This window comes from Plecotus auritus, assembly GCF_963455305.1.
Source record: "Plecotus auritus genome assembly, chromosome: 4".
NCBI classification, from domain to species: domain Eukaryota; kingdom Metazoa; phylum Chordata; class Mammalia; order Chiroptera; family Vespertilionidae; genus Plecotus; species Plecotus auritus.
In genome coordinates this window covers 99,493,903-99,519,765 of record NC_137775.1, presented here as the reverse complement: position 1 = coordinate 99,519,765, position 25,863 = coordinate 99,493,903, and the positions used below count along the sequence as shown (strand labels likewise).

General features: G+C 58.3%; 1 protein-coding gene across 1 annotated transcript in view; it reads right to left on the bottom strand.

Moving 5' to 3' along the window:
* Positions 1–25,863, bottom strand: part of GRM4 (glutamate metabotropic receptor 4) — a 105,965-nt gene that overhangs the window by 48,805 nt on the left and 31,297 nt on the right. Inside the window, exon 3 of the mRNA XM_080663869.1 lies at positions 5,682–5,898. Within this exon, the coding sequence (XP_080519995.1) occupies positions 5,682–5,898 (217 nt within the window). The remainder of the gene's footprint in view (positions 1–5,681; positions 5,899–25,863) is intronic.

Here is a 25,863-nt window from a genome sequence, read left to right as displayed (position 1 = left end):
CAACCCAGGGGACTCGCAGCATTGAGAGGCCAGAGCGGCAGAGAAATCAGAGCGGACAGGCGAAATCCCCGAGGCGGGCCAGGCAGGCGCGGGTTCATCTTCGTGGCAGGACACAGACTGACCTGACAACTGCCACGCAGTCACATTAACGCCAGCACCTTGCCCATGTCCGAGTGCCTGCCACAGACTCGGTGAGCGTGTGGCAGGCCTCGTGGCTCGGCAGGAGGTGCCTGGGCCAGATCCACTTAATCTCCACCCACGGAGAGGGACGGGTGGCACAGGGGAGCTGACGATGCGATGGGTCTCTGGTTCAGGGAGTCCTGGTGGATGAGCTAGAATGGTGGGGGCAGGCCCACTTCCCACCCACACTCTTGCAGAATGCATGGTCAGCAGGCAGGGTACGTCGGGTGCCAGGTGCCAGGTCCCTGGGCTATGAGTCCAGGAGGCAACTGGAGGGACAGTCCAGAGGTCTCTTCCTGAGAAGATGCTGCAAAGCATCTCACTCTCATAAACACCAACCCAGTGGTAGGGCCCTCCCTGCTTCCAGCTCCCATCCCCTCAGCTAATGCCAACCACATTTCACCTGACTGGGGCAAGAAGGCTGCATGCTCAGGCTCTGTCCCTGTGCCGCTGGCCCCGCAGCCCCAGGCCAAAGGCCACGCCCTGAAGTACCCCATTGGACTTCTACCCCCTGGGCCTGAGGGACAGTTCATTTCCCAGCCCTGCTCTGAGAAGCCGCCTCAGTAAGGAGTTTCATGAATATCTGAGGTGTTTGCATAAACGAGCCAGGCTCATAGGAACAGGCCCTGACAGCCTTCGCTTCTAAGAATGTGGTGGAATCGGCGCGACGGAGGATGCAGCCCGCAGGGTCAGGCTGGGCCCTGGAGGTGAACTGACGCCCGCCTGCAGCAGGGGAGAAGAGGAAGCCCAGAAGGGCAGTGGCATGCCGAGGGCACAGGGCTGGTCATCTGCTCACCTAGGTGTCCATTCTACAAACACCTGCTGTGTAAGGGAGGGCGAGGGGCACCCAGTCAAGTGCATGAGGCAGAGGGAGAGGTCACAGCACTGAGCCCTCCGGGGGGCGACGCTGGGGAGACCGTCCCCGCCCAGGTGAGCAGCGCTGCTGGCAGTAAGAGGTCAGGGAAGCCTGAGTGAGGAGGGGCCTTGGCGCTGAGCCCTGATGGGCAGGGAGACCCCCGGGCCCTAGCAGGTTGGACGTGACAGGTGGAGATGGTGTGTGCTCACATCATCTCTCAGGCAAGCAGGTGTGAACCCAAGTGCCAAAAAGTTTAAAAACACAGGCTTGTCCTAAAAGAAACTCTGCTCAGCTCCCTTTCACATTGGCCCCTGTCCTGTGGCCACTATGACCAGGCCAGGCCCCTCGCTGGGGTCCCATCTGCCTTGTTCACACCTACCTCCAGACTCTTGCTCATGCTGTTCCCCGACCTGGCAGGCCCGTTCCTTCCTCTGTGCTAGTCCAAGCACCCTCCCGCAGCCCTGCTGGCCTGCCCTCTGCGTCCCCGGAGTGTCTCTCTTCACTTCAACAAATGCATCCTGCACCCCTACATTCACTTACTCAGCACCTACTGCTTGCAGGACAGGGCACCGCTCGTCCCATGCCCACCGAGAGCCAGCGGGTCCACGGCCAGGCGCCTCTCCACACCCGCAGGTATGAAATAAATCTGTGAGGCTCAGGCCAGCTGGGAGGCTCAAGTGGGTCTGCAGGCCAAGCCTCTCCCTTTCCCACCCTCTGGGGCAGGCAGCCTCTCAGGTAACACATCTGAGGCAGGCACCATAGGAGAAATGAGAGGAGGCTGAACTCCACATTTCAGCCTGAAGCCGCTGCAGACAGGCCCTGAGTTCTCACAGCCCTGCCTCTGCCCCCCAGAAAGAACTTCTGTCCTCAGGGAGTCAGTGGAGGCTCAGAGACAGCAGGGAGCTCAGTGGGTATGGAGGCTGAGTCCCAGGGCAGCCTGACTAACCCCAGATGCCGATGCTCTGCCCGCCTCAGTCTGCCATTCGGTAGGTTAGGAGAGCAACCTCCCAGGCCCAGGAGTGGGAGGGGGGCTAAAGAAGTGAGTAGTTGGGAGCTGGGTTTTGTGATTAATCATCCATTCCACAAACACTTACTGAGCAACTACTATGTGCCAGTCAGGGACTGTGCTAGAGGCTGGGAATGTAGCAGAGAACAAAGCAGGCGAAAAGTATCTGCCCTGGTGGGCCATAAACAAATAAAAATGTACTTGTCAAGTGCTTTAAAGAAACTGCAGGGAAGAGAGGATGAAGAGTAATGGGTGATCAGAGGCCTCCCTGAAGAGAGGACACCTAGGAAGACACCTGAGTGCACTGAGGATGTGAGCCACATGGATATCCAGGGAAAGAGCTTTCTAGGCAGAAGGAGCAGCCAGTGCGAAGGCCCTGGGGTGGGCTTGAGCCTGGAGTGTTAGAGCAGAGAGACAGAGAAGTGGGAGGAGATAAGGTCAAGGAGAAGAGGGGAGGCAGCAGAAAGGGACTCTCTAAGTGTCCCCCTTTAGGGGTTTCTGGATCCTGGGAGTGCCGAGGGCAAGCCTCTCCTCTCTGGTCTCCCAGAAACATGAGCACCTGGAGGGGCTGGCACAGTCTTTCTGGATGGTCTAGCTCTTGCCCAGCCCCACACAGCCAGGAGGCCCGTGTTCTGTGTACAGCCAGGGAAGCTGAGTCCAGAGATTTCACGCAGACATAGCCCTGCCAGTCTCCACCTGTGCCCACGCCAATGCCACGGCACTGACAGGGGCCATCGAAATACAAGTGTGAGGCTCAGCCCTGGGAGTTGGAGCAGGAGGTCAGGAAGCAACGGGTTGGCTCATCAGCATCACTGGAATATCAACGGGGACGCAGGAGCGTGACAGGGAGATGCGGTCTCAGAACTTCCCACTGTGGAAGGACAGGGTGTCCTCCCAGGAGCAGGCCTGGGCCCCGAAGCAGGGCAGGGCACCCTGGAAGCACAGGCCTCGATGTGCCCAGGGTGCTGGAACTGCTCACGGAGAGGACCCAACCCAAACCCCCCCAGTGAGCCCCTGGACAGGTCCTGCTTTCTTCAAGCCCCATGCCAGTGTCCGTCAGTGCTGAGCACTCCCCGGGAGCTCCCACCCAGAAGACAGAGCAGGCTTCCAGTCCCAGCTCCTCCACGTTCTGGCTTCATGGCCTTGGGAGACTGACCTACCCTCTCTGGCCTCAGTTTCCTCATCTACAAAATGGGCATAATTATGCAGGTCCCAGAGCCCAGCACACAGTAGGTGCCCAGGACCTGCTGGCCGAGCCCTGGCCAGGGCTCTGTGTGCACACCCTGCCCTCTGCCCCACTCCCTGGCACTTCCCTGAGCAACTCACTGATGATTTACACTTCAGAGGGCAAATCAATACTGTATACGGCCAAAGACATCTTTAATTTTTTGCAGGGATGAGGCTACAAGGTAGAGTGGCCTCTTCCTACTGGCCATTCAATTTGGCCAGCTGGAGCGTGGCTTTCTCTCCTTTTCTTTTCACTCACCTAAGACGGTCCTCCAATCAAACTTCTCTCAGCAGCAGGGTGCAGAGACCAAGCTGCCCACAGACCAGGGCAGGCCAGCCAGCGCCCCAGGGCTATGCACCCTGTACTGTGACAGGGGGAGCATCTGGGGGCATGGGAGGTGCTGCCAGGTGGGAGGCCAGGCCCTCCGCAATGGGATGAGAGCAGGGGGCAGCGGCACTGTGAGGGGCACCTGTGCCAGGCAGGAGTCTCTGAGCTGGAGGCTCGGTAGAGTAGCTAGCTCTCTTACTTTTCTACAAGTCCTCAAAAGTCTTGAGTAGACATTGTATTTTCTAACTACCCAATGTCTGATTAGATGCTAAGGAGAAATTTATATGGAATCTTAGCTTCAGATAAAACGCAATGCCCAGACCTCACCCATATCTCATGCCTTAATTCTGCGCACTCACACGTGCCCGTGTGTGTGTGTGTGTGTGTCGCACGGGCTGGCCCACACGGGTCTCAGTTAATGCAGTGGGAAACGAGCAGAGGATAGAGTGACAAGAATACAAGAGCAGTTAAGACCTCTAGTCCTGGAGCTAGACTTCCAGAGTTCAAATCCCTTCTCCACCAATAACGCACTGTGTGACCTGCTGCCAGTTATTATTTGGCCTCTCTATGCCTCAGGTCCTCCCTGTAAAATGGGGCACCTACCTCACAGGGCAGGAGGAATGCCCAGGACAATAGGCATAAGACAGGTGCTCGGCACTGAGGTGGGGAGGACTGCCAGGTCCCTCACAGCAGGGGCTGGCTGCAACTGAGCACTGAGATGCAGAACCTCTGCCCCTGCCCCCAGCTGGCACCTCTGTCCCCAAATCCTGCAGAGGTTGCATCTTAAACAGAAAGGCAATGGATTTGTGTGGAGAGAAACCTGAAAGCAGGGGCAAGGGCCAGGCCAGAGTCAGCAAAGGAGGCGGCACGCAGACAGCCAGGGGGAGGGCTGCAGCAGAGTCTGACACTGCCACCGTGTCTGGGGTCTCAGGCAGCTGCCACCCACACGGCAGGAGGTAGGATTGGGCTCAGCCCAGCCCCTTCCCCCTGCAGGCCCAGCTGGGCTGCGGGACTGGGAGAGGCTGCAGCCGCAGCCATCAGTCAGTGCCGCCCCACTTCCGCAGGCCGCCCTCTCCGCCAGGTCACAGGCACCCGGAGGGTTTGGCTGTACAATTAAAGAGGCTTATCCAAGATTTATAGCGGGATTATGCCCGCAGGGTGTTACCGACGCCAGCCTCTGGACACTGTGGTCCTTAGAAAAAGCAATTAGAGTGCCAGGTTATATGGGTATAAATATACAGACGCCACCCCAAGGTCGAGGTGCCACAGGAGCTATTTAGAGACAGGGCCTTGGGAGCGGCCAGGAGAGGGGCGGAGGGGCCTCTCCACAGGGAGGTGGGGCTGCCTCCCACTGCCCCCCCCCCCCCCAAGATAGGGCTCACCTGCTGCGGGAGCCACCGCAGGCAGCAGAGGGGCTGCTCTCCCTGGGCAGGGCCACCCAGGGTGAAACCTTGTATGTCAGCCGCTTACTGCTGGCTGATAGCTCGAGTTTCTGACGCTATTAAGGGAAAGCAGTGAGCTTAACCTGGGGAAGTAGGTCTGTTGGGGGCGGGGGGCTCCTCAAGGAGAGCAATTCACTTTCCCACAGTCCTCAAATCCCACCCACGGCACCTACTTCACGGAGCCAGAGCCAGCAGCAAGATATGACCCACGGCCCACCCTCAACCCACCAGACTGCTCAGTCTTAGGGACTCCGAGTTCCTGATCCCACAAAGGTGCTTCAAGAACCTGCTAGCTGGCCCCTAACACCCCCTTAAATAAGGCCACCTCCTTCCCCTCCTCCTTCCCCTCCCCTCTGCCTGAGAACAGCGGCTGTTCCACCAGCTCCCACACCAGGAATACTGCCAGTCCCTCCACGGCCTGGCCACACCTGGCCACCTCTGCTAAGTCATTCACACCCGCCCCTCACCCCCAGAAGTCACCCAGCTCCCAGCAAGGCCGTGGCCCAGTGCTCAGAGGAGAGACCGAGGCCCACAAGGGCAGGGCCCAGGGCAGGCAGAGCCCACAGCAGGACCCAGCGCATGGCTGGGGGGCAGTGCACAGCGAGGTGCTGTGACAGGCCCCCCATTCCCAAGATGACTCACCGTCCTCTCGGGACTTCTGGATGAAGGCCTCCACGCCACTCTCGCCGTAGCTGCCCTCCGAGGCCAGCGTGGACACGTAGTTCCACTTGAGGGCGCGGACGATGTCCACCATGGCCTGGGCCTGGTACGTGTCCGAGGGCACCACGCGGGAGAAGAAGTCGTAGCGGCTGTTGTCACTCAGGTCCGGGGCTGTGGAGGCGTAGCTGATCTGGGGGATCTGGAGGTGAGAGAGGCCACTAATGGGGGCGGTTGACACCCCCCCTGCCCATCCAGTACCGCACCCCTACACACCAACCTCCCTCCAGTCCCCCAGCCTTGGAACAGCCCCAGTCCTTCCCACGGGCACTGCCTCCTCTAATCCTGCAGGAGACCCTGTGACATGGAGGAAACTGAGGCCCAGAGAGGGTGGGCAAATGATTGGCCGGCCTTGCCCCTGGCTCCAGCCCAGGTCCTGATGCCGCCCACCTCCAGTCAGCTCTCCCTGACCCTGTGCCCCTGTGGCCCTCCCACTCCCAGCAGGAGTGAGGCTGGCATCAGGTGGGGACATGCCTGGCATGTCAGCATCAAGCCCTCCTCCAGAAAGCCTCCCTGCCAGCTTACCTGGGTCCTGTGGCTGGTGGTCCCCCAACCACACACCATGAAGTCATCGGGAATCTCACATATGTACACACATACTAGTGTGAACATGTGCACACAGGTAACTATACATATGCACACACATACATGCATGTGTATACACACCCCAGGGACATATGGGTGCCTTGATTTACATAAAGAGTTGGAAGATCCCAGCTGGAAAATCCCCAGGTGTGTGGGATGGTTTGGCCTGGGGATGGGGTAGGGTGATGTAGTAAGAGGGGACCCTGAGGGTCCATCTCCTTTCCCCAGGTAGCCCCTGGGTCACCACCCAGCAGACCCTGTCCCCACAACTCCCTCTGGACCCAGGCTCCAGCTCCCCTCACCCTCCGCCCTACCCTCCCATGGATGGAATCCCAGGAGGCCAGAGTGGGTGGGGCCTTGGAGAAATCCCTCTCATAGTCTGGGACTCAGGGCCCAGAGAGGCAGGGGCCCACCATCCCACAGACTCTAGGCCTGCTGCCCCGCTCCCACTTACCACAGCCTTGGAGCACCTTCCTGGCCCACAGCCCTCGCCTCCCCACCCCCAGGCAAAGGTGAGATGCGGAGCCCTTAGGCTGCCTGCCTCCTGAGGTTGACATCAACCACCTCCAAAGCTTGTGGAAGGGGCTGTGCGGACCTCTTGTGCCTCCCCTCCTCCCAGCCTGCACTCACAGCCCCAGTGCCCTCCGCACAGGTGCACTGCCCGGGCTCCCCAGGGGTGCTCGGTGCTCCAAGCTCTCCATTCCCACCTCCGTGCACACCAAATGCACTGTTCCTTGTGCCCTCTGCCCTGCCCTCAGCTGTCCAGGGTGACAGGGTGAATGAGGTGGGCATATTGATCTGGGCTGATGTCAAACCTAAGATTTATCCGCTAAGGAATTACTAAGATTCGATCCTGGCCACAAACTCTCGAGGCCAGAGCTTTCGTCCCTGTGGCAACTGAGGGTGGGAAACGTTCTGGGGCAAGAGGCTTGGGGACGCCCCCAGGACAAGCGGTTTCCCACCGAGCCTGTGCCTCTGGTGTCCCCATCCCCAAGGAGAGTCAGACACACCTTCCACCGAGGAAAAGGGCATGGCCAGCTCGGCCCCTGCGATGGCCCCAGCAGGGCCCCCATGAGCTCACTTGTGGGAAGGGACCCAGTCCCTGGGAGGCGTCGGGGAGCCCAGGTGAGGGAACGAATGATTGTTCTGAATTGTCTGGGCAACTGAGCCCCTCTCGTTGCAGTTCTGTGCTCATTCACTGCAGCACCCTCTGTACAGAACACTTTGAAAACAATCTGGTGGAAGAAGCTATGGCCACACAAGGAATACTGTGCAGCTGCGAAAAAGAGCAGGCAGCCTTCCAGGCACCGCTCTGGGCCCCTCTCTAAGACACAGGGTCAAAACAACAGCAATAGAGAAGCAGGGTGCAGCCCTGGCACCCCTATTGCGTGAGGGGCCGTGCATACCCAGCTATAAACACACAGATCCTCAACAACACGGCTAAGGCGTCTCTGGGAGGGAACCATGGCTGGGCCAGGGTTGGGCAGGGGCCTTTCACCTTATACCCTTTGTGCCTTTTGCATGTGGAATCATGCAAACATAGCCCTTAGAACACAAGCACCTGTGAATCTTGGTGAGCACATGGGCCCCTCTCCCGCCTGTGCCAGCAGGGTCTCTGCCTGAGAGAGCACTTACTAGTAGCTGAAAACACCCCCTGTTGGGGTGACCAGGAGGCTCATGCACTGCGGAAAGACAAAAGCTGCTTCCGGGCTTGAAACACAACGAAGATGAATGCCAAGTGCATCTGCGTCAGTGCATACGTGTGTGCACGCACAGGCACGTAGGGAAGCATGTGCCCTGAGCACACAAGTACACAGCACACTCCCTCTTGACTCCTTCTACCAATAGGCATTAAGCCACGTGTAGCGAGTGCTGAGGACTGGAGATAGACGGTGACCACTGCCCTCATGGGCTCCCGATCTAGACAGAGACGTCAATGGAGGTGATACAGGGCCGTTAGATGGATGAGGGTCCAGATGGAAATGGAAGATGGGAGGAGCAGGGGGCTGTCAGAGAGAGGGGCCGGGGAAAGCCCCTCTAACAGGTGACAATGGAGTTAAGAACCCAAGGAAACGAAGGTCGAAGCCACGTGGGTATTTGAGGGAGGGCATTTCGTGCAGAGGAACAGCCAATGCAAAGGCCCATGTGCATGTGTGCATGTGAGTGCACACGTGTGAGCAGGCATGTGCATTGTGTCCACGCACACATGTGTGTTTAGAGCCTGACTGTTCTCAGGCTGCCGTGCTGACCTGCAGCCACACACACCCTGGTCTGGTGAGTCTGCCGGCACACACTCAGGCCTGAGATCACTGGCTCCCAGACTGACAGCAGCCAGTCCAGCCCACACCACCCCGAGAGGAGAGGGAGTGTCTCGTCCGCCTTAGGGCTCAGTGTCCTGGGGCCGGTGCTTTGCTCAAGGCTTTTCACAACAGGCAGGAGTGAACCCCCTACCCTGACCTGCACGAGGCCGACACCCCAAGCCAAGTGGGTGGATGTCCACCACCACAGCTGCCCCAGGGCCACCTGACAGAACCCACCCTCTTGCTGTGAGCTTCAGTGTTTAGAAGCACCTCCTCCGTCCCCTTCCCCAATGCTGGCGCAGCACGGAAGCTCCCAGCACACTCTGGAGCCAGCCTGCCCGGGGCTGTGCCACCCAGCTTTGCCATCCTGCGAGACCTTAGGCAAGCAAGAGGCCTCTCCAGGCCTCAGTTCCCCCCTCTAAAGTAGTCATAGCAACAATAGAGAGGACCGCATTAGTGAGTACCCGCAAAGTGCTTAAAACACACGGGCCCTCAGCAAACGCTAGAGATTATTATTGGGAGGGAGGCAAAGCTGGGGCCCTTATGCCCATTTCACAGATGAGGAAAATGAGGCTCTGAGAGATGAAAATGCCCTCTGAGTATCAGAGCCAGGAGATACCTGAAGCAAGGCACAGGGATCTGCTCCGCCTCCTTGTTCACCACCTGAGTCCAGGCCTCAGGTGCTGCTCACCCTCCCAGCTGACCCTGCTCCTTCTGCTCTACCCACAAGCCAGGCCAGGCAGCAGAATGAGGGTGGGATCCTGCTGCCACCTCTGCTGCTAGCCCAGCCCAGGCCAGGGCCCACGCAGACCTTGGAGCCCACCTGCCTGCCTCATCCCCTCAGCCAGGGAGCAGGGACCATGCACGGGGCCGGGCGGACCCTGGAGCTGGCTGCCTGCTCCGGGCCCTCCCATCCCAGCTGCCTGAGGCCTCGAGCACCAGGCTCTCAGCATCGCTTTTCTTCAGATGAAAGGCAGCCGGGCTTTCAGGTACATGACAGCTAAGCGGGCAGGAATGTGTGGGTCAGAGAGCCGGCCAGAGAAGGCCAGCTTCCAAAGGCCCGGCCTGCACGGTCCCCACCGACACCCTCACCCGCTGAGCCATAAGGGCCTCCGCTGCAGAGACACTGCCCTGAGGAGCAATAGGTGTTGCCAGCGGGGAGGGGTGTCCCACTGAGAACCGGCGCGGTCCACCATCATGGAGCATGAGCACCTCCTGTCCGCCGGGTGCCGGCATGCACACACGGACATAACCCACCTTCAGAGAACTAGCCTCGGGGAGGGTGAGTGGGAAAAGGAGGTCCTCAGAGTGAAATGTCTCCTGGCTGAAGCGCTGGGTGTGGGGCACCCAGGAACTCCTGGGGCCTCGCAGGGCAGCCGGGGAGAGTCCACCTGCCCGATGCCAAGGAGAGTCACCTCTGACCAGGCCCGTAGTGACAGCGCCAGGAGCAGAAGACAAGAGTGACCCCAGCTGCACACCCATACCCCTGGGCGCCCCCACAATTATCTAAGAACAGAGAAGGGACTTTCAAAGCTTGGGAAGCGGAGGCGTCCCAGGCTGGGGACTGGGCTGGGGCTGAGTGGCCTGTGGAAGGACTAGGACAGGCCCAGATAGAACTGCCTGCCACCTGCCCCACAGCCTCCTCAGGGCCACACACTAAGGGCCTTCCCCCACACTCACTGGGCCACTGGGGGCTGCCGGCCCCTCCCCTGAGGGAATGCAGGTCAGGACGTTCTCATTAGTCATTACCCTGCTCTGTGGACACAGACCGGCCATGACTCCCAGCCCGAGCATCCGGTCACCTGGGGCCTGGCCCTGGGCCAGCAGACCTATGCCCCAGTGCCATCGATTGTCTGCCCAGCCGGCCACTCAGACAAGCCCTGACTGGGCCTTCTGCCCAGAGCTGAGCCTGCTGGTCTTCCCACCCCAGGGTGCTCAGCCTCCCAGCTCTGCCCCTCCCCAGGCCTGGGGACTGGGTGGCCCCAGCCCTCCTCTGCCCATCACACAGGCCCCTTGCCCTCACACCGCGGCCTGCAGCGTTTCCCACTGTAACTGAGAAGTGGGCATGAGATCTCTGAGGCAACAAGGCTCTTAAAAGATGATAAAATTTGCACACAAGGTCCACGAGGGCCTCCGCCTCCCACACTGTCCCTGCCACCCACACTCCTCAGAGGCTCTGTTGATTCATTCACGCAGTCACTCCTCAACAATGGTTTCCTGAGCACCTGCTATGCGCCTTGCACAATCTTCAGCCCTGGGGTAAACACACAGACTGATGCCATCAGGGAGCTGTCACTGGTGAGAGAGACACTCAATAATGAACGGATGTGCACAGGACTTATGATGGTGCTGGCCCTGAGCCATTGCCAGCCTCTGCCTTCCTGGCACGTGATCACATTCAACTCCCTGGCCCTGAGGTTGGCTGGGCCCGTGTGGCCTGTTCCAGCCAATGAGCTTCAAGGCCAGAGCACATCCCTGCCGTTGTGAGTCCCCTGGGGCCCATGCTCCCTTTGCTGCCAGGACCAGCAACGCTCAGGTCCCTGAGGAGATGGGCAGGGCACCCTGCCAGCCGTGGAGACGTGTAACGTGGCAGTATTGCGTGTTCGTATTTTAAGCCACAGACTTGGGGATGGTTTGTTTCTGCAGCAGCCCCTCACCGACGCTGACACACACAGGAGGCACAATGCTCTCACTCCCCGAGAGCCCGGAAGGACTCCCATTTATCTCCGCCCACGCGCCTGGCTGTGTCAGGCTCACACTCCTCACAGGCCGGTATGAGCTGGAATGAATTAAATTCACCCAAACAGACACACACACATGCAATCAGCATCGTGGGAACTCACATTTATTGAGTGTTATGTGCCCAGAATTGTCCCAAGTGGCTTTATAGGCCTTAACACCTCCAATCTTATTCTCTCCATTCTCCCAAAACTGAGGTACAAAGCGGTTAAGTAACTTGTCCAAGGTCACACAGCTAGTGAGTGGCTGGCTGAGACAGGAATTGAACCCATAGGAACTAGCCCAGAGCCCTTGCTACTAACTGTCATGTAAAACCTCAGCCTGCCCTTACACAAGTGGGTCCCACACACATGTGCGTGCATATACACACACGCAGAACCTAAGGGTGAGAGCGGCAGCCTCCGGTGACAAGGAGGGCCGCCCACGTGTCCAGTGGGGCAGGGTTCTCCTGGCAGCGGTGGGCAGAGCCAGCCCTATTTCCTCTCCTGCTCAGCCCCCAGCGCCACTCCTGGCTGCCACACTAGGGGCTGAAGTGGCCCATCTGTCTCCAACACAAAGGATCATTCACAAACCTCTGTCTCCCAGACGAGATGAAGTGATTTAATTAGAAATTCTATCATTAAGCCTTTTGGACCCAAGCTTTTAATTAGGATCACCAACTCCACCCAAGGCTGCCAGAAAGTGGGCGCATGGCCCCTGACTTCTCTCCCTAAGGCCGCGGGCACAGCCAGAATGTGTGGGCACCTCCACAGTCACCAGTGCCCCCCTGGCCAGGTCAGGGCCTTCACAAGGACCATTGCCATCATCCCCACCCCACCGCTGGCCCCACAGTCACAGCTGGCCTCTTTCTCCTCCCAACATAATAATGGGGAAATGGCTTGGGAAAGTCCGTACCATCTTGCAGCCAAGAACTGGGGCACTCGGTGGGCAGGAGAAGGAGAGAGAGCAGGCCTCTCCTCTTCCAGCAAAGCTCACTTACCAGCCTTCCTTGGGGAGCCCTGCCAGGTGCTAATACAATGCCCTTTACAGGTCAGTGTAGGGCAAGCTGTCAGAATTATCAGCAACACTTGGTATTTTACCAACCCATTTTCACATATATGACTTCTGACCTCATCTCCAACCACTCCCACCGTGGCCGCGCTCTCCTGGCTCCAGCCACACCGGCCTCCTTGCTGTACAATGAACATGCCAGGCACCCTGCCTCGGGGCCTTTGCACCAGCCATTCCCAGTGCCTGAATGCTTCCCCCAGATATGCATGTGGCTCACTCCTTCACTTCCTTCCCTCCAAGGCTGCCCCAATGTCACCTCAGGGAGGTCTCCCCCAACCACCGTCCCCTGTGCCCATCTCCACCATGCCTGCTTAGATTCCCCCCATAACAGTGATCACTTTCTACCATGCTCTATATTTACTGACTTATTGCATTTGTTATCCACCTCCCCCTAAAACATCAGCTCCATGAATCCAAGGGCCATTTTTGTCCCCACGGTATCCTCAGACACCTAGCATAGCACCTGGCACAGAGCAGGTACTCCATGAAGGAAGGGGCCATTTCCTTCGTTCCAGGCATCCAGCTTGAGGACGAGCCCCGCAGTGCCATGAACACCTTGGATGGGTGAGGAAACAGGCTCAGAGCCATGGGGCCTCCTAAGGTCACAGAGCTGTCAGTGGCCATGCTCCGACTCTCACATGGTCTGACGCTTCGCCTAGGCAAGCCAAAGGCTTGTTCTGCTGTAGGTGAGCCACTCCACGCAGAGCCTGGCACACGGGAGATGCTCTCAGGTCTCTTTCCTCCCTCCCCAAGGCAAGCCTCACCTCCAGCATCCCTCACCTCCTGGGGCCTGCCGCAGCTGTCTGTCTAATTGCATAGCAACACCCCAGAAGCCAAGCGTTGGGGGTACCGTCCCACGCCCGTCTCTGTCCACCCCGCTCCAGGGCCTGCCCAGCCACTTATCAGGAGAACAAGCAGACACTTGGATTAATTTCCAGGCCTGTTCTGAATTATGTTTTCCGGGAGAGAACCAGACAGATGCAGGCAACAGGCCTTTGAACAAATATTTCCCCAGAAAGCACTTTATTCAGTCCCTTGTCTCACCCTTTAAACATTATGTTTTCTTAGGAGTCAGGAAGAAAAGGGAGGTCGGCAGATAAGGCATGGAGGCCGGAGAAGAATAGAGGGCAGGCAGAGAGCCTGGCCAGCCCACAGAGGAGGTTCTGATGCGCTCGGAGGATTTACCGCAGATAAGAGGCCAGGAGAGCGGGCAGGGTGTGGGCAGCGCATGGCTGAGAGCAAGCGAGATCCTCAAATCAGCACTTGTCCTATTTCATAAGCGAAATGTAGATCAATAAATTACACTCACTTTTGCAGGTTTTACATGCTGACTCCGTAACCTTGTCAAGAGTGATACATGGCCAAAACCGGTTTGGCTCAGTGGATAGAGCATCAGCCTGCGGACTGAAAGGTCCCAGGTTCGATTCCGGTCAAGGGCATGTAACTTGGTTGCGGGCACATCCCCAGTGGGAGGTGTGCAGGAGGCAGCTGGTCGATGTTTCTCTCTCATCGATGTTTCTGACTATCTATCACTCTTCCTTCCTCTCTGTAAAAAAAAATCAATAAAATATATTTTAAAAAAAAAAGAGTGATACATGTGGGGGAGGCCAGGGATGGAAGAGCTCAGAGGCCTGGGGAGGAGGGCAGAGCCCTGGGGGAGCCCCAAGGGGCCATAGCACTGTGCCCCCTTTTCTTTGGGAGCACCTGGCAGGGCTCCCAAAGAAAGGCTGGTATGTGAATTTTGCTGGAAGAGGAGAGGCCTGCTCTCTCTCCTTCTCCTGCCCACATCTGGAGGTGATAGGCAGGCTACCACACCCCCTGCCCAGCTCTGTGACCAGGGCAAGTCAGTTCTCCTGTGAGCCTCAGTCGCCTCATCTGTTGAGTGGGCACAGGGGGTGAGAATCTGGGCTCTGCCAACCTCACGGAGGGGCTCACAGGGAGACTGGATGCTAAAGAAGCTTGGAAAGAGGGAAGCAAACCATCATTATACTCTGTTAGCATGCCAGGTGCAGCAGTTAGTGAAGGCAGGCTCTCCTGCTGTTAATCCTCAGCCCTGAGGCAGGGAACCTGAGCCGGTTTAGACGGGAGAACATGAGGTTCAGAAAGCTGAGGCACCTGTCCCGGTCACCAGCATTGGGACCAGAAGTGGCTTCCAGGCCCATCTGATGGCAAAGCTGGGCTTTTTCCGTGCCACAGGGCTCCCACGGGCCAGGGATCCGACACTCTCCAGGTGGCTGCAGTCCCAGGGGCCAAGCTGAAGGTGCTGCTGGGCAGGGCCTCAGGAGATGTAACTGGCTGGGCCACAGCCAGGTACCTTGATAGCTGGGCGGCGGGGGGGGGGGGGGGGGGGGGGGCGGTGAAGAGCAGGTATGAGGCTGTTCAGGTGTTTGTGGTAATAACACCACTAACCAGTAGCTAGCATTTAATGGGCACTTCACAGGGGTTATCTCATTTAATCTTCACACAATAACCCCATGAACACTATTACCTTCATTTTTCAAATGAGTAAACTGAGGCCCAAGAAAATACAGAAACAAACTCACAGAGCAAGTGGCAAAGAGGGGCTTGGATCCAGGGTTGGCTGACTCCAGCCCCTGAGAGCTCTCACCCCTGTGGCCATCTGCCTGGCACTCCTCATTCATTCCTGCCTCCAGCCCTTTGCCCACACCACTCCGCACCTGGGAGGCAGCCAGGATAGGGAGTCAAGAGTCCTTGCCGGGCCTTTCCCCGTCCCTTTAGCATGCCGCTTCACAACTCAGCCTCAGTTTCCACATCTGTTCAATGGGGGCTAATGACCCTGCCCCACTGGACTCACAAGGTAAGGATAGAAAGAGGGGCCTTCACAATATAGGTGTGACATCCAAAAGCCTCTTCCACAAAACCAGCGACCTGCCCACAGGCTGCGGGAGGGCCAGAAGAGCTGGGACAGCCTCAGTGAGTGGGCCGCCCTGAGGTGTCTATAATTACACCCGCGTCCCGCAGCCCAGTGCCAGCGATGGGGGCGTGGCCAGGCTGTGAGGAAATTAACCACAGTGTCTGCCTGGTGCTCTCCCAAGTTAAGTTAATGTGCTGCCCTGTGTGTAATATATGGCCCTATAGTAATATAATGGGATGTATTAACATTATTGAACATGAGCCGATAAAAGTCACATCACCGTCACTCCGGGTAATTTATATCACAGCTGGGCACCAGGCTGGCAGCAGGCAGGCCCCACTGGAGCTCTGGGGCTTCCGCTGGGGAAGGGGCCTGAGCCCTGGGCGGACGGAGCCGAACCCAGCTCAAAAGGAAGGTGAAGCCAAGCAGGCAAGGCCAGGCGACCCTCAGGCCAGAATGCAGGCTGGTTTGGGGGCTCCCAGCCCAAAGCCCTCCAGCCAGGCTCCACACACATGACCCCCCCTCCCCTGCCGCCAGCAGCACTGACCATGCGCCCAGCTCTCCTCTCCCAGGGCCCTCCTTCCTCTCAGGCAGCCCCTCCCCAGCCTCCTTGCTGCTCCTGCCTCCTTTCCCTGACAGCCTGATGGGGGCTCAGTCCTCCAGCACCCCGCCTCCTCGCACCTCCCTCCCCCACCCACCCCCCCCCCGCCCCCGCTGCTCCCAGGCCTGATGACACGCCCCTGAACTCCAGGCCCCACCCACTGCCTGATCCCTTGGCCATGGAATGGGCATGTCAAACTGCAAATGCCCCGAGATGAGCCCCTGATGCCCAGATCCTGCCCAACTCCTTTCCAGCCAGACCAATGTGGGACACAACCCTGACTCCTCTCTCTCAGGCCCAAGACTGACGTAGCAGCAAACATTGTTGGCTCTTCCTTGAAAACATCCAGAACCCAACCACAGCTCCTCCTCCGCTGCTACTGCCCCGGCACCAGCCCTCTGGCCTAGACGTCACAGCAGCCTCCTCACTGGCCTCCTGCCTCCCACACTTACCTCCGACCCCCAACACAGGCACAGTCCACTGCCCACCGGGCAGCCCCAGGACCCACCAAACCCCAGTTAGATCCTGTCCCTCCTCTCTTCCAGAGTCTTCCATCTCAGCCAGAGGGAAAGCTACAGTCCTCCATGCACACTAGGCCCTGCCCATCCTCCCCGCTTAGCCTCCGGGCTTCACATCCCACTACCTGCCCCGGCTCGCTCTGCTCCAGCCTCTCCAGCCTCCATGCTGTTCCTTCCAACGCACCAGGCAGGACCCAGCGCAGGGCCCTGGCACTGACTGTTCCTGCTTATCACCACCTACAGTACCTGACAGCTCATCCACGTGTCCTCTTGACCCTCTGCCTCCCCTCTAGAATGTCGAGCCCACGGGGACGAGGGGTTCTGTCTGCCTTGCTCACTGTGATAGCCCGGGACTTAGGAGAGTAGCTGGCACTAAGCCCCTCATTTTGCAGGCTCTGCAAATGAATATGAACGATCAATGAGGGATGAACCAGAGTGGAGTCTGCTTTGCCTGATTCTCATGAGTTCCTCTACAATATTCTGTTGGGAAAACATCTGCTTCTAAAGAGTGTGGGCACCACTGGCCTGGTCCAGAGCAGGAAACTGAGAAGTGGACTGGCCACGTGGCAGCAATTCAGCCAAGACCACAGGGTGGGCTGGTGATCAGCCACTTCTGGAGGCCACCTCTCCCCTGCGCACCCCACTGACCAGCACTGCCTCCAGTGGCACCCTGGGGCTGAGCCGGCTGCAGAGTACCCAGCCCGCAGGGCGCCCCCACCCTCCATGGGCTTCTGATTCCTGGCTGCCCCACTGCCTCCTCACGCACAGGCGGCCCCTTGCTCCGACCCAGCTTCTGCCAGCAGCCTCAGGAAGGGGCCACAGCACATACCCTTGGGGTGACATTCCTCCCCAGGGTTCCCTCTTGGGGGACGTTTGCCGTGGGAGCCCCATCTCCAACTGCAAAATGAGGTCTTCTGGCCCTGGGCAAGGGCAGCAATGCCAGGGACCTCACACCCCATCGCTCATTCATTGAGAATGCACTACCAGCACTGTACTCACTGCTCCAGCACCGTGGTAGGCACCCGGGGCGCAGTTAAGGGAAGGCTGGACTCTCACTGGATGTGCACAGTCACAGCCCCTGGGAGGTGCTGGGCAGAGGCCGGGGCTGCGAGGGCCTGGAATGAGGGTCACGGCCCTCTTCCTGCCCACACCCCAAGTTTCTCACCTAATAGTCGTAACAATGATAGCTATAATAATAGCTTGCCTTTACTGAGCACTTACTCTGTTCTCAGCACCGCTGTGCATTCACGCACTTAGTCCTCACAGCTGGCCACACACACAGGTGCTAGCACTTGGCCTGTCTTACAGGTGAAGGAACTGGGGTCCAGAGAAGTAAGTCACTTGCCCAGAGATCTGCATCTGGGAAGGGGCCAACCGGGATGTGGCCCCAGCACGCTTAGCGCCTCCCTGTGGAGTCAGATTGGACCGATCACCTTGGAGGCCTCCAGTCTGTGGGAGCTGCGTACCATGGTCTCAACCAGAAACCAGGCCTCTCGCCAGGAAGGCCCTGCTCTTCCTGAAGGCGGGCAGCTACGGGTCGGGGTGGGTCTCCCCAGACCCTCCTACTTCTCTCCACGCTTCGGCAAAAACCTCCAAGTGTTGATTCAGTTCAGCGACCACCTTCCACCTGCCCACAGTGTGCCAGGTGCTAGGACAAGGTGGGGGACAGGACTTGCCCGCCCAGTATTGAGACCCCGCTCACTCAGGCGCCTGGGCAGCTCCCTCTTCTCCACTGGTCCCGAGGTCACCTCCCAGGAACGCTGCCTGTGACCCTCCTCTCAGGCCTGCTCCGGGGACCGACCTGTGATGGTGCTTTCCACCATCACCTCGCTTAACTTACTCCTAACCCCCTTCAAAGTGCATACGCTTATCCGTGCTTTCGCAGGGGTCCTCAAACTACGGCCCACGGGCCACATGCGGCCTGCCGAGGACATTTATCCGGCCCGCCGGGTGCCGCTGCCTGTCCTGCTTAGCAGCCGACTCGTCCCGGGCCCGCAGTGCGCATAGGAATTTGTTCATAGTTTTTTTTTTAAACTATAGTCCGGCCCTCCAATGGTCTGAGGAACAGTGAACTGGCCCCCTGTTTAAAAAATTTGAGGACCCCTGCTTTATAGGGAGGGTGTGAGAGAAGTCATCCATGCTCAGAGGCTTAGCTGCTGATTGAGCCTGGACCACCGGTGCCCGAGGCAGAGACCCTTCCCTGCTGCCTGATCTCCCTGCCAGTCTGGGAACGGCTGCCAGACACCTGGGTCCCCAGGGGACTGGCAGGAGATGCCCACAGGCTCTCCCGGCCCAGCCCACTGAGTCTGGTTTCCAGCAACTGGTGATCTAAGCTGACACTGGCTAAGAGGGAAGCCAGGAGGGTCTGGGCCCCGCCCACCCGGGCCCCGCCCACCCGGGCCCACCCCTCAGGCTCCTACCCCAGAACCTCCATAAAAGCCAGAGTGTTGACAGCACTGGGCCCCAGGCACCCCAGGCCTCAGCAGGTCCACTGGGCAGCCTCTGGGAGCAGAGCCAGGAGAGGGGCCTGGCACCCAGGGCACTAGCACAGCGGGTCCTCCCTAGGTGCCAGCAGTCAGTGGGCACCTACAGGGTAAATGTGGAGGAGCCCAAAGCGTGGCCCTAGGCCCCCAAGCATCTCCCCACGGCTGCTTCAGGGTCCAAGCCCCCATCACTGGCATCAAAGTGAGTCTCTGCTCAAACTCACTACGTTACCTGGAAGAAGGTGCCTTTAACCAGAGACTAGGTGAGAAGGGCGGGACTGCTCCGACAGGGCTCTGGCCTGTGCCTGCCTCCTCCTATGATGGAGACCTGCCCACTCCAGGCGGTGGCCTGTCCCAGCTCCAGTGCCCGGGCTCTCGGGACTCCCAGCTGAAATCTGCCTCCCTGCCCCTTACATGTGCTTCTAGGTCTGTCCTCTGGAGCCACAGATACCCACCCTGCGCCCCCAGCTGGAGGCCCCCCAAGGCTCCCTTCTACATTGACACCCCACCTGCAGCCCCTCGGCGCCTGGCCTGTTTCCTGCACTCACTGGTCCAGGTCTGTACATGTACACGTTTGCACACACAAGGGACAGTGCACACGCTGAGGCAGGACCGCCACTTAAAATGTGACTCTGGGCACTGTGCTCCCCACCCCAAACCCTCCCCATCTCCAAGAAAAGCCCAGCCTGAGTGAGCCTGCCACCTCACTGACCTCTGCTCACCACCTCCCTCGGGCCACACCGGGGGCCACGCCTCGGGCCACACCAGCCTTCTCCAGCAGTCCCTGAGCACTGAAGCCCGGTCTGCCTCACGGCCTCTGCAGGTGACCTGTGGTCTGCCTGCTGGCTATTCTGCATGTTCTTTCATGTCATTCATGTCCCTGAGCAAATGTCACCTTCCCAGAGAGGCTGTCACTGAACAGCACATGTACGGCAGCCCCACCCCACTTCCGGGCTCCTTACCCAGGGCCCTTCACCCCGACTTTATATAATGTCTCTCTTTGTACGTGTCAGGCTCAGCCTTTGGGCTGTCCTTGCAGGACTGGCAGCCCTGACAGCCTGTGAGCCGCAGGAGACAAGGTTTGCCCCACACCTGGGCATCAGAGGTCACGATGGGACACCCCCCGCCTCCCGCCGGCCCAGGCTGCAGGGCCATCTGTCCTGCCAGGCAGCTCAGGCCTGGAGATGGGGTGATAGCAGGAAGGGTCCCGAGGGCAAGGAGCAAAGCAGAGACAGGTCTCCCCACGATCACCCTCAGGCTGCCCAGGCCAGGTGACAGCTCCAGATAATTCAGTCTCATGCGCGCATGTATCGGCTAGTGGCAGCGGGGCCAGGGAGGAGGAGACACGGCAGGCCCCAGCCGTGCCAGGAACAGGCAGGCCCAGTCAGTGCACCCAAACCGAAGGACCTGCACACATGGGTGTGCCGCAGGGACGTCCCGGGAAGGCTCACACACATCCGCACTGCAGTGCTCACACACCCACTCCACGTGCCCCCAGGTACACACGTACACACAGGTGCACACACAGAGAAGTACATCTAAGTCACAAATACGCTAGGACACAGTGTGCTCTGAGGCAGGCGGGCACACTCAGGTACACACATGCACGCGGCATACTTGCAACGCCCCACATGCAGGAGCACCAGCTCATCGGGTGCACCCGGGAGGCACTCCCTGAGGCCTACACACATCCCTGGGCACACGAGCACACACATGATGAGCACACCTGCCTGCGGGTCCACGTGCACGCGCGCACAACTGCCCAGAGTGAAAGTGCGGGCCTGTTTGCCCCCATTAACACTTGGCAGGAGGCAGTTCTTCTGCAGATCCAGCTGATGCAAGCGCTGATGGGCTGGGGAAGGGGGGGGGGGGGCGTGGGCTCAGGCACCAGCTTGGAGCAGCCCACAGGCTCTGAGCCAGCTCACTTGCTCACCTGATGTCCTGTTCCCTCGGACTCCATAGGTGGGGGCTGCCATGGGCAGGCCTGCCCCTCACCCCAGGCACCAGCCCACCCAGGCATTTGGCACTGCTGGCGGGAGGGTGTCCTAGCCAGCACCCCCTTGCTGTGTTTCCTAGTTGTCAGATCTTCCATGAGGCTGCAGAGTTCCCCTAGCAAGAAACAGGGGTCTTGCCTGGAGATCCTGAGGTGGGGAGGCCTCCCCCAACACCCCCAAGTTTCACATAAATAACTGTAGTGGAAAGTGGGCAGGATCACTCCCTGTGAGCCAAGCCCCCTCCAGGCCAGGGAAGAGAAAGCAATATCTGTAATTTGTTTTAATAATCCTGCTGAACTGGGAGAAAATTAACAAACAAGAAGCCAGCTCAAAATTAATCAAACTTCTCCCTGTCCATCCCCCACCTTCCATCTTAATGAAGGTTATTTATCCAACAAGCAAAAAAAAAACCCACAGAATTGAGTTAAACAGGCCTTTCTTTTTGTCCCCTCCCACCCAGGGGAGGTGGCATCTCCCTGCTTACAGCTCTGTAAGCTGCGCCCAGAGGACCAGGATTCCTGATGCCAATCACAGGGGTTTCCCCAGACGGAACCCCTCAATTAGCACTCTCCCAGCTCCCAGCGTGGGTCTTACTGCCAGCTCTCTGCCAAAAATATGAAGCACAGTTAACTCAACCACCCTCCTGAGGCGGGACGAGGGAGGAGATTCCTGTGGTTGGGCCTTACAGAAGGGGGGTGGGGAGAACTCACCAGTTTCTGCCAGGGGAGGAGGGCTGGGGTGGAAGTGAGGAGTGTGAGCACCCCCACATGAGGACATCTGAGTGCCCACAGCTGGTTCCAGTGGAACACCATCCTGGCCCCGTCCTGGTGGGAGGGCTGGAGGGGCACTGGGACGACCCAGGCTCAGGCTCTCAGCCCCGGGCTCCAGCACCCCGTCACTGCATCACCCGCAGGCCGAGGATGTGCCCATGCCCTCTGGCAGTTTGTTGGGCATCTGGCTCCTCAAATTTCTCTTCCCTGCAGCTTTTTACTGCATTTATGTTTCATCCCGGGCCACCTTCTAGTCACAGGTTCCAAGTAACTACTCCCAGGGACGCCTCAACCCTTTGGCTTCCCTCTGGCTTTGAAAATCATACTAATAGCCTTCCGTTTGCAGCTTTCACATGCATTCTCCCATTTAAACCTCACATCAACCCCGTGAGGGAGACATTGTCAGGGTGCTCACCTCCTGCGTCCCTCCCACAGGTGAGGACAACTGAGGCTCAGAGAGAGCCCTGCCCAAGAGCCATCTAGCAATGGCTGGTGGTCTCAGCCCAAGGGGACCAGGGGTGCAGGGTAGGGGGTGGGGAAAGACAGAGCCCTCAGAGCTGCCCCCTGGAAGCCTCTTCAGGGGCCACTGTGGAGAGGGCTGGGGGTTGAATGCCCCCAGGAGGATAGGAGGGGAGGGGAGGGGAGAAGGAAAGGGGAGGATAGGAGAGGAGAGAGGGGAAGGGAGGGGAGGGGAGGAGAGGGGAAAGGAGGGGAGGAGAGAGGAGGGGAGGGAAGGCTTATTACAAAAACTCCACAATGCCCACAGGAGCCACTGACAAAACTACAAATTCAGTCTCCACGGGCAGCCAGAGAGCCTTTTAAACCAGGGGTGGGGACTGTCGGGCCCACATGCCATATAAGGCCCATGAAATCATTTGGTCTGGTCCCGTCAAGGCATTACGGGTGAGTTAATTAAATGTTTGACCAAGTATAGCAGGCTAATTTTTAAGTTAATAATTCTGTGTGGCCTGTGAATGATGATATAAACATCCAAATGGCCCTTGGCAGAAAAAAAGTTCCCACCTCTGATTTAAACCATAAATCTTATCCTGTCACTCTGCTTAAAGCCCTCCAAAGGCTGCCCACCGCACCCAGAGAGCACAGTCAGACTGCTCTAGGCCCAGGAGTTCCCGCAGTCCAGCCCTGCCACCCTTCCCTCTGAGCAGTATCCCGTTGTTCCTCAGATGGGCCAAGAACATTCCTGCTCTGGGGCCTTCGCACTTGCTGGGCCCTCGACCATCCAGACACCTGGCTCCCTTCCCGACCTGCCTGGTCTAGTCAAAGGTCCCTTCCTTGACCGTCCTGCTGAAATGAGCCCTTCCCCTCCTGTGTCCCTCTCAAACCCCTGACCCTGGGCACTCTTCCTCCACGGCAGGTTCCATCACTTGAATTACTGCATATCTCAGTCCCGGTCTTTCTCCCCCTAGGAAGTCAGCTCCCTGTGGGCAGGACGTGTTTTGTTCACTGTATTCCTAACCTAGTCTAACATCGGATTCACTATTTGACTAGAGAGTGAGTGAGTGAGTGAGTGAGTGAGTGAATGACAAAATGCTTAAGGCCATCATTTGGGCCACCATCATTTCCAGTCTCGAGTTTTCCATCTGCCTCCTAATCGCTCTCAGCCTCAGGCCTCGGCCTGCATCCAAACCTCCACTCCACACCCAAAGGGGTATTTCTAACCCCAAATCTGACCAGGACACTGTCCTGCAGGATCAAGTCCACACTCCTAGCCTAAGCCCCCCAATCCACCCCAGCCGCGTCGCCACTTACTCCCAACCCGACCCTCCTCCGTGCCACACACCCTGTTGCCTCCATACCAGACACACCTTCAGTTCCAGCCAGACATGCCCTCTCCACCCAAAGCACTGTCATGGCTCCCGCTCTGCCTGCAGGACATCGACCACCTCCTCCAGGCAGCCACCCATGCATCCTGTCAGAACTGACCTCTCTCCCAATCTGAGCCCCCACAATTAGGTCCTCCCCTAAATGAACCGGTGGCAAATCACACGTGTGCCACACTTCCCCGTCCAGGAAGGACCCAGATTTATTCACTCTGGCAAGCTCTCCCGTCGCCACACCTGCCTGGTATCCTGCACAGACTTGGAGCTCCAGGTTTACTGAATCAAATGCAACCAGTTCAGACACAGCCCAGGGAGGGTGCCCATTAAGAGGGGCCCTTCCTCCAGGTTGCTGGCATTCAGGCTGGTCTGAGGACGAATGAACCTTTAAGTGCCACTTAACCACAGCACGTAGGAGACGCTGGCCCCACTTTCCACTAACCTCTCCTCAGGGGTTGCCCGGGAGGACACTGATTCACCGGGGAGGAGACAGCCAGGGCCCTGTTAAAACGGCGATGCACTGCCTCTGGTCCAGCCGCCAGCCCTTAATAGTAGCTCCTAGCCCACCCAGAAGCTTGCATGTGTGAGCACACGTGTGGCCACCCCTTGGGGAGGACAGCAGGCACAGCACAGCCACCACTGAATTATTTATTCAGTACATTGTTAGCACAGCAGACAGTGCAACCGTGTCTCCAGGCTTCAGTTAAAATATCAAGGCACCCGCACTGTCTGCCCGGCAACATGCCCAGCTGCCACCAAGACTGGCAGGAGAGCACCTCCTGGGGAGCCATAAGTGGCCCCACCCCCACCCTCCACCCTCCCCTACCCCCACCCCACCCTCCACGCCCAGCCAGGCCAACCCTGATGCCCCTCCCCTGCCTCCCAACAGTGAGGCCCAGTTTCAGGACTGTGGACAGCGGCCCAGGCCTCAGGCTCCTCTGGGGCCTGAGGTTAACTTATCCCAGAGGCTGCCCCTGAGACACCCGGCAAAGCTTTCAGGGCTCTAAAAGGCCATTTATAAATCAATGACCTACAGGAACCTTTCCAGCTTCCCAAAGCGGCCCTGGGACAAGCCTCGCTGGGTTTTGAGCCCAACTCCAGTCTTCCACCAGCTCCGTCACAGCAGGCGGCTGGAAGGCAGGAGTTCAAGGCTCTCGCCCCAGCTTTTCGCCAGCCAGGCTCCATGACAAACTCAGGCACATCCCATCCCGGGACTCCAATCTTGTCACTCGAAAAATACAAATGATGACAGCCAGGCTGTGACCTCCACAGACTGTCACAATTAATGGAAGGGAACTTTGAAAAAGTACAAATGAGGTACAAATCTTGGCCATGCCAGAGGAGGCTTTAATTATATACGAGGGGGTTTCTGCAGCCTTCCTATCCCCACCCCAACCTGGAAGTCCCCAATTCTGGGGCACAGACTCGGCATGAAGCAAGCTGACAGATCTTTCTGGAGCTGGCTGGGTCACAAGCTAACTAGGTCACCCATGAGATTTAATTCAACAACCCCCGGACTAGGATATGAGGCCAAGTGAAATCAAAGTGGGCGAGCTGAAAAAGAGCAAGAAATTCCAAACACATGCCGCCGGGAGCTGTGGCGCACACAGCATTCGCAGGCAGCGCTGCGGGCCTCTGCTGCTGCTGGGCAAGCCTCAGTTTCCTCGCCTGTAGAATGGGGCCAGTGATACTGAGTTCCTAGCCGGTGACTGGCATTAGATAACCTACGTGAAACTGCTGACCCAGTGCTCACACAGGTGCATAAACTCAACCACTTGTCTTACTGAGCACCCGCTATGCTGCAGGCCAGGAGACTGGGCAGTGAAGAAAAGAGACACATTGGCTTTGCCTTGCAGAGCTAATGCCCGAGCGACCCGTGCTGTTACCCACAGGACGACGGAGGGGGCATGCAAGATGGGCCTGGAAGTGCAGGTGGAACTTCAAAGCAAAAATCGAGGTTGGAAGAGGTAAGACCTCTGGGCCTGTTTGGCAGTCCTCCTAAAGCTCATCACTCCCACAGCCTGCGAGCTGGCAGAGCCACGTGAAATGAGCGCTATGTCCATGAAAGGCAGACACACACACGTTCGGAGTAGCTTTATTCATAATGACCAAGCAGTGGATTCAGCCCTGCTGTCAGCAGCAGAAGGGACAAATGAACGAGAACTGTGCAAACAATCACACAACCGCATACTACAGAGCAATGAAAAGGAGCAGATCCACAACAGACCCCCCCAGGGGGGCATCTCAGACCCGGCCGGTGAAAGACAGAGACACAGAAGGTTGCCACGCGGTGCTGCTCATCTGAAGCTCAAAACCAGGCAGAAGTGCTCTGTGCCGTTAAGGCACCTGGCTCC